The sequence below is a fragment of the Hemicordylus capensis genome, chromosome 7, assembly GCF_027244095.1.
Source record: "Hemicordylus capensis ecotype Gifberg chromosome 7, rHemCap1.1.pri, whole genome shotgun sequence".
Lineage (NCBI taxonomy): Eukaryota > Metazoa > Chordata > Lepidosauria > Squamata > Cordylidae > Hemicordylus > Hemicordylus capensis.
The window spans coordinates 37,905,155-37,917,391 of NC_069663.1; the positions used below are offsets into that span (position 1 = coordinate 37,905,155).

At 43.5% G+C, this 12,237-nt stretch overlaps 1 protein-coding gene across 1 annotated transcript; it reads left to right on the forward strand.

Moving 5' to 3' along the window:
• The first annotated feature begins 723 nt into the window (after positions 1–723).
• Positions 724–9,650, forward strand: LOC128332554 (uncharacterized). Its single transcript, XM_053266935.1, has 2 exons — positions 724–968; positions 7,507–9,650. Exons 1-2 carry the CDS (start codon positions 822–824, stop codon positions 7,993–7,995), a joined length of 636 nt encoding a protein of 211 aa, XP_053122910.1. The 5' UTR covers positions 724–821; the 3' UTR covers positions 7,996–9,650.
• The last annotated feature ends 2,587 nt before the right edge of the window (positions 9,651–12,237 follow it).

The following is a 12,237-nucleotide window of genomic DNA, read 5'->3' on the forward strand; positions in this document are numbered from 1 at the left end:
CTGCCTGCACCTAAAATATAGTCCCACTGAATTCACTACCATTAAAAATAATTGTAAACGTGTCTAGGATGTCAGCCCTGGAACTGAGATGCAAGGATGTCTAATTGGAGGGCTAGTTGCTATAACACATAGACAATATCAGTGGGTAAATTGAAAGTCTCATGAGCATGTATGTGTGGAGCAAGAGAATGAAATGAAACCTGGAATTGCTTTTACAGATCTGCAGTACTTCAGGCTGATGCCTGCTCCTAAAACTGGTGAGGGGGGAAGCAAGATTTACATGTATTATGTCCTCCCCTGCCCCGCTCATGCTGATATTCACTAAGTTCTTATACCACCAGTAATGTAGGAGTAGTTATTCTTGGATCCTATTGCATTGGGATTTGTATCTGTTTTCCAAACTCAGGAGTTGCTCCAATCCTTACAGTGAACCACAGAATGGGAACAAAGGGTCCACCTGATTCTCTCATATACCTCCTTGCACAACCCATGAGTATATGAGGCCCCTTCTGCCCCTTCACATCTCATTTATCTCTCTTAGTGCGACTGCCATTTCCCTACAAGGGAAGGTCTCTTATTACAAAACCTGTCAGCAAGTTTACTCCCTTGCATGTTGCTAATTAACCCCAGCCCTATTGCTAATGGATACTAAGTAGAGTTCAAGTTGCATTATTCATATCTGTAAGCTTAGAATTTTGTCAAGAGAGTGATGGTTTGGGGGAGGGAAGCAGCTGAGAGCTGTTCACGAATCAGGCAAGGCCAAGCTTTGAAAAGCAACACCAGTTGCTTTTGTGGAGGGGCCTGTCTGTTCAGAGGTGAAAATGAAGAGAGGACACAACACCGCTGCTTCTCCTCTGGCCACAGAGAGGGCCCCTGCGGTGCCTTGTCAGCCTGTTTCTTTCTCCCATTTTAATGGCTATCAATCTTACAATTGGAGATTAGAAGGACATACTAGCGTTCTTTCCCAGGTGAGTCTTTTAATATACTTTCAGGAGCCTGTTCTAAAGTTTAGAGATTGTAAGCAGTTTTGAATTTGACAAAGGTGGAATATAGATTTTAAATCTTATTTTACAAGAGGGGAATTGAGACTAAAAGACTGTTTGTTTTCCCTAATCAAACTAATATAAACTAGGATATAACAAAAATATTTTTGGAAGAAAGTTCCTGAAAGTTAGGTCTCAGACTATTATAAGAATGGAAATTGAGAGGAGTTAAATATTCCATGTTTGGCGCACTCATTTAAGATTATGGCACTGCAGCAGCTAATCTACTTTGCCACAAGAGATCAGAATCTCCTATCCTAGTTCAGAATTTGCAAGGGGAAAAAGCAGTGGACTGAATGACTGAAACGTGTTACTAGCAACAACATACCATACAAGCTTTTTTATGGAACTAATTTATGTCCATTAACACTTGCTTTGGGAAACATTGCCAAGAAAACACCTAGGCATTGGCACAGCTTGTATTTCACCCATGGGTCACTTGGTGAATCTGAATGCCTCCAATCAACATAGACGTTTCTAGTCCATATTGAGTGCACAGGGAAATGCATGTTGTTCTGCAACAACTGCTGTATGGAGTCCAGCTGGACTCCTTCCCCCACATCACTCCTCTGGCATTTGTCCAGTCCAAATTCCTAAGAGCAGTATTCCAGGTGCCCCACTGGTCTATGCTTGGAGGCAGGCCTGGTGAAAGGAGGTCAAAGTATGATTGTCCATACTCAATTTTTGGCTATTCCCAATGGGCTTAGCCCCCTTAACAGTGGGAGATTATTTTGCCCCCAGGGTTGGTAACCAACATCTCCTGGGCTCCCCCACTCCCTTGCCCTGAATTCTGAGTAGGCCAGGACATTTCTTAAACTGCATAGTGGTTGCAGACTGTCAAACTGGCCTAGGCAGGGCTCCAAATCTCCCTATCGCTGAAAGCACAAAATGGCATCTGCTGCATATCGAATGCAGTTAGACGTCCCTAGCCACAGAAGAGGCTTCACCCTAGCAGCACTCTCCCTTTGGCGGCTTTAGTTGGAAGATGCAAGAACCCCTGTGTCTTTGTGACACTGGGCAGGTTGAAACTACCAAGCGTATTGTCCTACACTGTATTCTACAGAGACATCTGCAGCACCCTCATTCTCCAAGGTTGCAAGGTCACACAAGCTAGTTCTATGACTCTTGTAACCCTTTCATAACAATGTTGCGAAGTTCTGTGTGGGGCTGACACTGAGCAATAAAGGGGCTGTGGTGGGGGATAGGAGGAGAAGGAAAGCAAAAACCCAGTGCACAGGTGCCCGGTGTGGGTTCAGCTAGTCTTAACTGTTTTACAACTTTTCATAAGATTTTAGTTCAGTCTATAACTCCCTGATCTCTCTCCATTTATTTTATATTTTAATTAACACAGCCCCATAGTTTTTAGTTTAACAATAAGGTTTTCGCTTTAACTTTAGTGACTGACAGGCATAGACTGCTTTTGATGCTACCGTTTTATCTTTAAGAAATAAATTAAAAGTAGTTTTGCAAAAGACTCCTGCGCTATGCAGACAGCCTTTTCTGTATGAGCCTGCTTAATGTCCAGTCACACAATCCTTAATGCCCACCACCCATCTCTACTGCTGCTGATTCCAGACACCTACACAACCAGACACAGTGGGGAAATGCTTGACAAACAAGCAGAAGATTTGACGGTTCAAATCCCCACGGGTATGTCTCCCAGATTTTGGGGAACACCTATATCGGGCAGCAGCGATATAGGAAGATGCTGAAAGGCATCTCGTACTGTGCGGGAGGAGGCAATGGTAAAATCCTCCTGCATTCTACCAAAGAAAAACCACAGGGCTCTGTGGGCACCAGGAGTCGAAATCGACTTGAAGGCACATTTTAATTTACTTACATAACCAGACCACCTTAAGTGGCACAGTGGGGAAATGCTTGACTAACAAGCAGAAGGTTGCCGGTTTGAAACCCTGCTGGTACTATACTGTGCAGTGGTGACATAGGAAGATGCTGAAAGGCCTCATCTCATGCTGTGCGGGAGGAGGCAGTGGACAACCCTTCCTGTATTCTGCCAAAGACACGGGCTCTGTGGGTGCCAGGAGTCGCACCTGACTTGCTGGTACACTTTACCTTTTCAAAACCAAAGGCCAAAGCATTGCAAATGAAGAGACTGTAGCCTGCAGCAGTCTCTGTTCTGCATGCAGGCTGTCCTAGGTTAGACTCTTGTCTCCTATAGTGAAGCAGGTGCTAGAGTGGGAGAGACTTCTGCCCAAGACATGAGCTGAGAGTAGACAGTAAGAGATGAGCTTTGAAGCTGTTAGTGTAGTAGATAAACTGGGTCTAGGTTCTCATGTTTAATGAAGGATTTAATGCTAGTTTGGAAATTCCTTGGGTGAAATGGCTGCATCAGTACATAGGAAGCTGCCATATACAGAGTCAGACCACTGGCCTGTCTAGCTCAGTATTGTCTTCACAGACTGGCAGTGGCTTCTCCAAGGTTGCAGGCAGGAGTATCAGCCCCATCTGGAGATGCCAGGGAAGGAACGTGGAACCTGCTTGATGCAAGCATGTAGATGCTTTTCCCAGAGTGGCCCCATCCCCTAAGGGGAATCTCTTACAGTGTTCACACATGTAGTCTCCCATTCAAATGCAAATCAGGGTGGACCCTGCTCAGCAAAGGGGACAATTCATGCTTGCTGTCACAAGACCAGGTCTCCTTTTATACTGTGCACAAACTCCCCTTTAATCTGTATTTAAATGCAATACCACTCCAATCTTTATTTATTTATTTATTTTATCATATTTTTACACCGCCCAAAACTTACAACAAGATTAAAAGGGTGGCTTACAACAAGATTAAAAGTAAAACATTAATTAAAAACAAAAACAAAAAAATTTAAAAGCAAGAAATTTAAAACACAATTTAAAATTTTAAAACAATATTCTAAAAACATTAAAACAATCAAAACAATATCAGTTAAAAGTCTGGGTGAAGAAATGCCTCTTTAGTGACTTTTTAAAATATGTCAGATGGGGTGGCTCTTATTTCACTAGGGAGTGCATTCCAAAGCCTCGGGACAGCAACAGAGAAGGCCAGTCCCTGAGTAGCCACCAGATGAGCCGGTGGCAACTGCAGACAGACCTCTCCTGATGATCTCAATGGGCGGCGGGGTTCATAACGAAGAAGACGTTCTCTTAAATACCCAGGACCCAAGCTGTTTAGGGCTTTATAGGTTATGACCAGCACCTTGTATTTTGCCCGGAAACATATTGGCAGCCAGTGTAGCTCCTTCAATATGGGAGTAATGGTCTGTCTTGGATGACCCAGAGACCAGCCTGGCTGCTGCATCTTACCTCTGTTCAAAACTAAAGAGTGACCACTTGCCATGTGTACAATTAAAATGTGCATAGTTTAAAATAGCAGTGGCTGAAGTGAATGATTTATGCAGCATGAACACACAACTCCAATGGCATGAGGTGGTTTCCCCTCACTTTCCTTCAAAGATGGGGTAGTGTACTTCAACTTTATCTTTGCAACAAACCCTATAAAAGGCTACACTGAGAAACAAGTTACTGTCTCAAGATCGCCTAGTCAGCTTGGCTGCTGAGTGGAAATCAGAATCCAGTCCTCTAGCGCTGTCTACACCATACAGTCTCTCCTGGGTTTGAGCCCGACCAAGTCAGAGCCCAGACAGCAATGTAGCAATAGCAATAGCAATAGCAATAGCACTTACATTTATATACCGCTCTATAGCCGGAGCTCTCTAAGCGGTTTACAATGATTTTAGCATATTGCCCCCAACATTTCTGGGTACTCATTTTACCGACCTCGGAAGGATGGAAGGCTGAGTCAACCTTGAGCCCCTGGTCAGGATCGAACTTGTAACCTTCTGGTTACAGGGCGGCAGTTTTACCACTGCGCCACCAGGGGCTCTGTACCATGATAGACGTAGGTGGGCCTGTAGGCTGGTCTCCAGAAACATTGCAAGCTTTGCGTCCTGGTCCTGTGCCTTATTCAGATGCTTGTACCTCTGCTCAGATACTTCTGTGTGAATGACTGTGCCTGTGTTTTAAAAGTGAACCTGGGTACAGACTCCCTCAAATGCTGCACCTGTCTATGAGGCATACAGCTTGCACAAGGGAATATATTTACACACGTGGACAAATGTGTTGGTACCCCTCCACGAAAAAAGAAGAACCCACAATTGTCTCTGAAATAACTTGAAACTGACAAAAGTAATTGGCACCCATCATTGTTTGTTCTGCATTTAACAAAGAACAGACTTTGCTTTAGAGTTTTGATGCAACAAAATATTTCAAATAACACAAATGAAAATGGCATGGACAGAAATTATTATTATTATTGTTACATTTATATCCCGCTCTTCCTCCAAGGAGCCCAGAGTGGTGTACTACATACTTAAGTTTCTCTTCACAACAACCCTGTGAGGTAGGTTAGGCTGAGAGAGAAGTGACTGGCCCAGAGTCACCCAGCCAGTCTCATGGCTGAATGGGGGTTTGAACTCAGGTCTCCCCGGTCCTAGTCCAGCACTCTAACCACTACACCACCCTCAACCTAATATTTTGTTGCACAATATATTTTGTTGCACAATGTTGCTTTAGAGGCAATCACTGCAAAGAAACGATTCCTGTAGCTCTCAATGAGACTTCTGCACCTGTCAACAGGCAGTTTGGCCCACTCTTCCTGAGCAAACTGCTCCAGCTGTGTCAGTTTCGAAGGGTGCCTTCTCCAGAATGCATGTTTCAGTTCTTTCCATAGATGTTTGATAGGATCCCAATCAGGGCTCATAGAAGGCCACTTCAGAATAGTCCAATGTTTTGTCCTTAGCCATTCTTGGGTGCTTTTAGCTGTGTGTTTTGGGTCATTATCCTGTTGGAGGATCCATGACCTGTGACTGAGACAGAGCTTTCTGACACTGGGCAATACATTTCGCTCTAGAATGTCTTGATAGTCTTGAGATTTTATTGTTTCCTGCACAGACTCAAGGCACCCCATGCCAGACACAGCAAAGCAGCCCCCAAACATAACCGAGCCTCCTCCATGTTTCACAGTAGGTATAGTGTTCTTTTCTTTGAAAGCTTCATTTTTTCGTCTGTGGATATAGAGCTGATGTGACTTGCCCAAAAGCTCCAGTTTTGTCTCTTCTTTCCAAAGGACATTCTCCCAGAAGCATTGTGGCTTGTCAATATGCATTTTAGCAAATTCCAGTCTGGCTTTTTCTTTCAACAGTGGAGTCCTCCTGGGTCTTCTTCCATTGAGCCTACTATCACTCAAAAAGCAATGGATGGTGCGATCGGACACTGATTGAACTTGACCTTGGAGTTCAGCTTGTATCTCTTTGGAAGTTGTCCTTGGCTTTTTGTCTACCATTCTCTCTCTGCCCATTCTGGGGTCGATTTTCCTCTTGCAGCCGCATCCAGGGAGATTGGCTACAGTCCCATGGACCTTGAACTTCTTAATAATATTTGCAACTCTTGTCACAGGAACATCAAGCTGCTTGGAGATGGTCTTATAGCCTTTGCCTTTAACATGCTTGTCTATAATTTTCTTTCTGATCTCCTCAGACAACTCTCTCCTTTGCTTTCTCTGGTCCATGTTCATTGTGGGACACATGACGATGATACCAAACAGCAGCGTGCCTACTTTTCTCCATTTAAATAGGCTGAATGACTGATTGCATGAGGGGAGACATGTGTGATACTAATTAAAGAAAACAGCTAATTTGAAAAATCACTCTAATCCAGTTATTTATGATCTTTTCTAGGGGTACCAACAAATGTGTCCAGGCCACTTTAGAATATCTTTGTAGAGTAAGCAATACTTTATCTCTTTTCACACTTGCTTTGTTTTACTCGATGACATATCAAAGGCATGCAGGTATAAACGGGGCAATTGCTTTTCATTTAATCGCTTTTCAGGAGGCATAAAACACTTTTTCAATGAGCTATAAGAGTACCAACGAATTTGTCCACGTGTGTAATTTATATACCACCTGACTCCAAAGGCTCTAAGCAGTTCACAAAAATAAACACAATAGAAACAGAATAAAACCAACTATTTTTTTTTTAAACATTCAAAGATTACAGCAATTAAAAATTTAAAATGAAATGTGTGAAGAGGGCTTTGATCATCCAAACAAACCTGGGTTCACACAATCATAAGGACCTTGGTTAAGAAGTTTAATCCGGATCAGTGAGCCCAGTGGAGCTGATTGTTTAAACCTCGCATTTCAGGGCACTCCTGGTCAAACCAACCAGGACTGATCCTTCTTATCTATCCTGGCTAAATACTGATTAACATAAGCAGTTTGGCCAGGACTGCCCTGAAATTCTGGGTTTAAACAATCACTCCGCTGGGCTCACTAATCTGGATTAGTTTCTTCACCAGGATCCTTGTGGTTGTGTGAACCCAGCCTAAGTAGTTTTCTGGCTTCAGACTGTGTGCTGCTGTGCCAAATACTTCAACGATCCACACTTTAAACACTGTTATTAAAAACAGAACAGGTATAAAAGCAAGCAACCTGGATGGCTAGGCATTTGCAAGAACCGAAACCTGCCTTTCCTGAAGCTTCCTGCTGGACCAGTTCATCTGAGAGGTGGCAGACGGTGGGACAACCCCTCTTCCAACGTAAGGGCAAGCAGCCGCTTGAAGGGAAAATATAGCTATTTTCACTTTACCAGCCCCGTCCGGCTCACTGTGAAGCCCTCTTTGCGCAACAGCAGGTGTGATCTACAGCGTGTCCGGCTGGCCGCCCTCAAGCCCTTTGACCCTGCAATGCAGGACTTACGGGTCAGTGGAATGACCTATAGACCACTGCCAAGAACAGATCCATCTTTGCCCCAGATGAGAAGACCAAAGTTGGAAATCCACGTTTATATTCCCAACGGGAAAGAGAGTATAGCTGCCGAATCATCGGATGAAGGGTTTCTGGAAGAGATGGACAACCGGTTCAGCACACTCCGATTGAAGGAGGACTCCAACCTCTGAATCCATAGCTACCAGGGACGGGAGGGCTAGGGTGAGGTGAGAAGAGGAACCCGCCGCAATGTCTCTCTTTAGGAATCTTGATCATGTTTAGCAACTAAGGCGGGTGTGTGTGAGTGAGCGAGAGGGGAATGTCACTGTCAGATTGGTCAGTTATGGAAGAATTGCCCGTCCTCAACTCAACACAGCATCCTTCCAGTGCCGGCTGCTGCTGTCCATCTTATGTTTCTTTTTAGATTGTGAGCACTTTTGGGACAAAGCAAGTTTGTTTGTTGAGTATTCTGTGTGAACTGCTTGAGCACTTAGTTGAAAAGAAGTGTATAAATATATTTTTTAGTAATAATAGTAGTTCGATTTCCCCTTAATCCACCATCCGTCTTCCCCTGTTCTTGCTCTGTAAGCACTTTCCTTATGGTAGGTAATGCGCTCCAGACAAAAGCCAATGTTCAGTTCATCCCATATTACATTTATTTATTATTTCTGTTCTGTGTCATTGACCGTAATAAAGATTCATTCATTCATATTTATTTATTACATGTTTATACCACCCCCATCTAAAGTCTCTGGATGGTGCACAGCAAGTAAAAAAACCAAACACCATTTAAAACAAACTGTTTGAAACAATATAAAAACAAAATATAAAACAGCTCAGAGCCATTTTAAACCAATTAAAAATACTTAAGAACAATTTAAAAAACCTTGGAAGGCCAGGCCAAACTAGTAAGTTCTTAGGGCTCTCTTAAAACCCAACAATGATCCCAGAGACTATGGATATCTGCTGGGAGTGCATTCTGTAGGCCAGGATCATCTTAGGCAGAGAAGGTTCCGAGTCGCCACCAGTCATACCGGTGGTAACTGGAGATGGACCTCTCCAGATGACCTCAATGTGTGATGGGGATCATACAGAAGAAGGCACTTGCTATTTTTCTATCCCACCTTTTAATAAAAAAAATTAATTTTAATTTTTTTAAAAAATTAAATTCTAAATTTTAATTTTTAAAATTAAAATTTTAATTTTAATAAAAGGTGGGATAGAAATCCCCCGCACTGTACCTCTAGTGACTGTTGCTGGGGTCTATCTATCTGAAGTTTCTTTTTAGATTGTGAGCCCTTTGGGGACAGGGATCCATCTTACTTATTTATTATTTCTCTGTGTAAACCACCCTGAGCCATTTTTGGAAGGGCGGTATAGAAATTGAATGAATGAATGAATGACAACAATAATAATGATAAAAACATTCAAAGTAGCAAGTGCTGTCCTAGAAGACAGGTTCCCAACCTGTGGCAGCCAGTGCAACAAGAGGCGCCTTAAAAGCTCCTTACTGGCCGTACCGCTGGCACCTGCAAGCCGTGAGGAACTGCGGTGTGCCACCAGCATCACGAGTGGTGGCTGTCCAGCCTATTGGCAATCACTTGGTCTCTTCGCAACCATGGTGGCCATTTGCGTGGTCTGCAGTACCCATGCTGGGTGGGACCACTAGTCCCTTTGGCTGTTGCTGACCATGCAAATGGTCACCACCACCCCACACACAGGGGTCAGGTGAGTACAGTCGGTGGGGCAGACACTGTTCCCCACGGCTTGCAGATGACAGCAGTATAGATGGTAAGGAGTTTTAAAGGTACCTCTCCCCCTGCCCCACCCTCACTGGCAGCCATAGTTCCCGACCTGTCCTCCAGATGTTGCTGAACTACAATGCCCTGATGGGAGTTGTAGTTCAGCAACATCTGGAGGACCACAGGTTGGGAACCCCTGTCCTAGAACATTTAACATACATAGAGTGGCCATGCCCCGGAATTCCAGGTTTCACCCGGATTTTAAACATCTCACCCAGATTGATTAGCCCATCCAGATTCGACCGAATTTCAGCTTTCATTAAAAAGGAAAAGGAAAAGAAAGCTAAGCTCTAGCCCTTGTAGAAGCGGCATTAAGGAGAAAAACGTGCAGTCTCTATTCTGCTCAGAAATTATTTTCAAGCCAATTTACATAATATGCAAATTAGGCACCCAGATTTGGAAAGCCAGAATATGGCAACCCTAAACATACATAACATTATTCTTGACCTCAACACAAACACAACCTTCTTACTTCAACACTTCATAACCATAGAAGAACTTTTACCTTGGCATGGTGTAATGCCTTGCCTTCAGTGGTTTTATTTGGTACATAGGAACATAGGAAGCTGCCATCTACTGAGTCAGACCATCGGTCTATCTAGCTCTGTATTGTCTTCACAGACTGGCAGCGGCTTCTCCAAGGTTGCAGGCAGGAATCTGTCTCAGCCCTATCTTGGAGGAGCCTTTTCTAAAATACCATATGAGGAAAGGGTTTGTCCCTGTGGATCAGGTGAGGTGGAATCAAGTGAACGTGTGTGTGTGTGTGTGTGAATGAATTTTATTGTGAAAGTTGGAACTCGTTTATAACCCACCCCTCCCCTGCTTGCTTTTTTCCAGGACACTCTGAATCATTTCATGTTATAGATGTTGGAAGGGCAGAATCCAAAGATTTATCTCAACGGTGGCTAAATTTTGTGCAGCAGTTTAATACAATTAGTCAGTCACCGAGCTGTCGGTGATGGACCAGGAGAGGGATCTTGGGGTTGTGGTGGACAGCTCGTTGAAAGTGTCGACTCAATGTGCAGCAGCTGTGAAAAAGGCCAATTCCATGCTAGGGATCATTAGGAATGGGATTGAAAATAAAACGGCTATTATAACGCCCTTATACAAAACTATGGTGCGACCACACTTGGAGTACCGCATACAATTCTGGTCACATCTTAAAAAGGACATTGTAGAACTAGAAAAGGTGCAGAAGAGGGCAACCAAGATGATCAGAGGCCTAGAGCACCTTTCTTATGAGGCAAGACTACTACACTTGGGGCTTTTTAGTTTAGAAAAAAGACGACTACAGGGAGATATGATAGAGGTCTATAAAATCATGCATGGTGTGGAGAAAGTGGATAGGGAGAAATTCTTCTCTCTCACACATAACACTAGAACCAGGGGTCATCCCATGAAATTGATTGCCAGGAAATCTAGGACCAACAAACGAAAGTACTTTTTCACACAACGCGTGATCCACTTGTGGAATTCTCTGCCACAATTTGTGGTGACAGCCAACAACCTGGATGGCTTTAAAAGGGGTTTGGGTAACTTCATGGAGGAGAGGCGGAGGGCTGTGGGCCACCTCCAGCCTCAAAGGCAGGATGCTCTGAGTACCAGTTGTGGGGGAGCAACAGCAGGAGAGAGGGCATACACATACCTCTTGCCTGTGGGCTCCCAGAGGCATCTGGTGGGCCACTGTGCAAAACAGGATGCTGGACTATATGGTCCTTGGGCCTGATCCAGCAGGGCTGTTCTTATGTTCTTAGGTAGAATTATTCATTCATGAGCGGTGACACTGATAATTACTAAGTGTTGGGATATAAACTGGTTAATGTTATTAAGTTTTAAGCCAGTGTGGTGTAGTGGTTAGAGTGCTGGACTAGGACCGGGGAGACCCGAGTTCAAATCCCCATTCAGCCATGAGACTAGCTGGGTGACTCTGGGCCAGTCACTTCTCTCTCAGCCTAACCTACTTCACAGGGTTGTTGTGAGGAGAAACTCAAGTATGTAGTACTGGGCTCCTTGGAGGAAGAGCAGGATATAAATGTAATAATAATAAATAATAATAATGTTTGGGGTTACAGTGGTTAGTTATATGTAATTGATTATAGCTGGTTGGATATTGGGTATTTATATTATATCTTCTTCATGAACCCTGCTGCCTATTAAGATCATCAGCGGAGGGCTGGTTGTGATTACCACCAGTTGATTTGGTCGTGACCCAAAATTGGGCCTTCTCTTGAGTTGCCCCAGGATTGTGGAGTGGAACCCTGTCCCAAATGAAATCAAAACCTCCCCATCTCTGGTCTGGTTGTTTTTAAAATGACTTTTGAAAACACACCTGTTTCACCAGACTTTCCATTTATGATGTGTTAAAGGTTTTATTGATCGTAATATTAAATTTTTTACATCATTTTTAGGTTTTAGTGGTTTGGTTCAAATTGCAATCTGCCTTAAAATTATACTGCCCTAAGGGCAGTATAAAGCAACAATAAATAAATACAATAAAATGTATTATCTGATGTTCTGTTGTATTGTTGTGATTACTGGTTATTGACTGAAATAGACTAAACTGAACTGAGCTAGATGGCTCAGTAGAAGGTAGCTTCCTGGGTTGCATTTTGGAGCTAGGTCCAGCCTGTC

Bases quoted from the DNA above. Each gene is read 5' to 3' on its own strand.
- LOC128332554 (XM_053266935.1), top strand. From the start codon at position 822: ATGAAGAGAGGACACAACACCGCTGCTTCTCCTCTGGCCACAGAGAGG. The intron at 969-7,506 runs GTGAGTCTTTTA...TATTAAAAACAG, and splicing joins ATACTAGCGTTCTTTCCCAG to AACAGGTATAAAAGCAAGCA.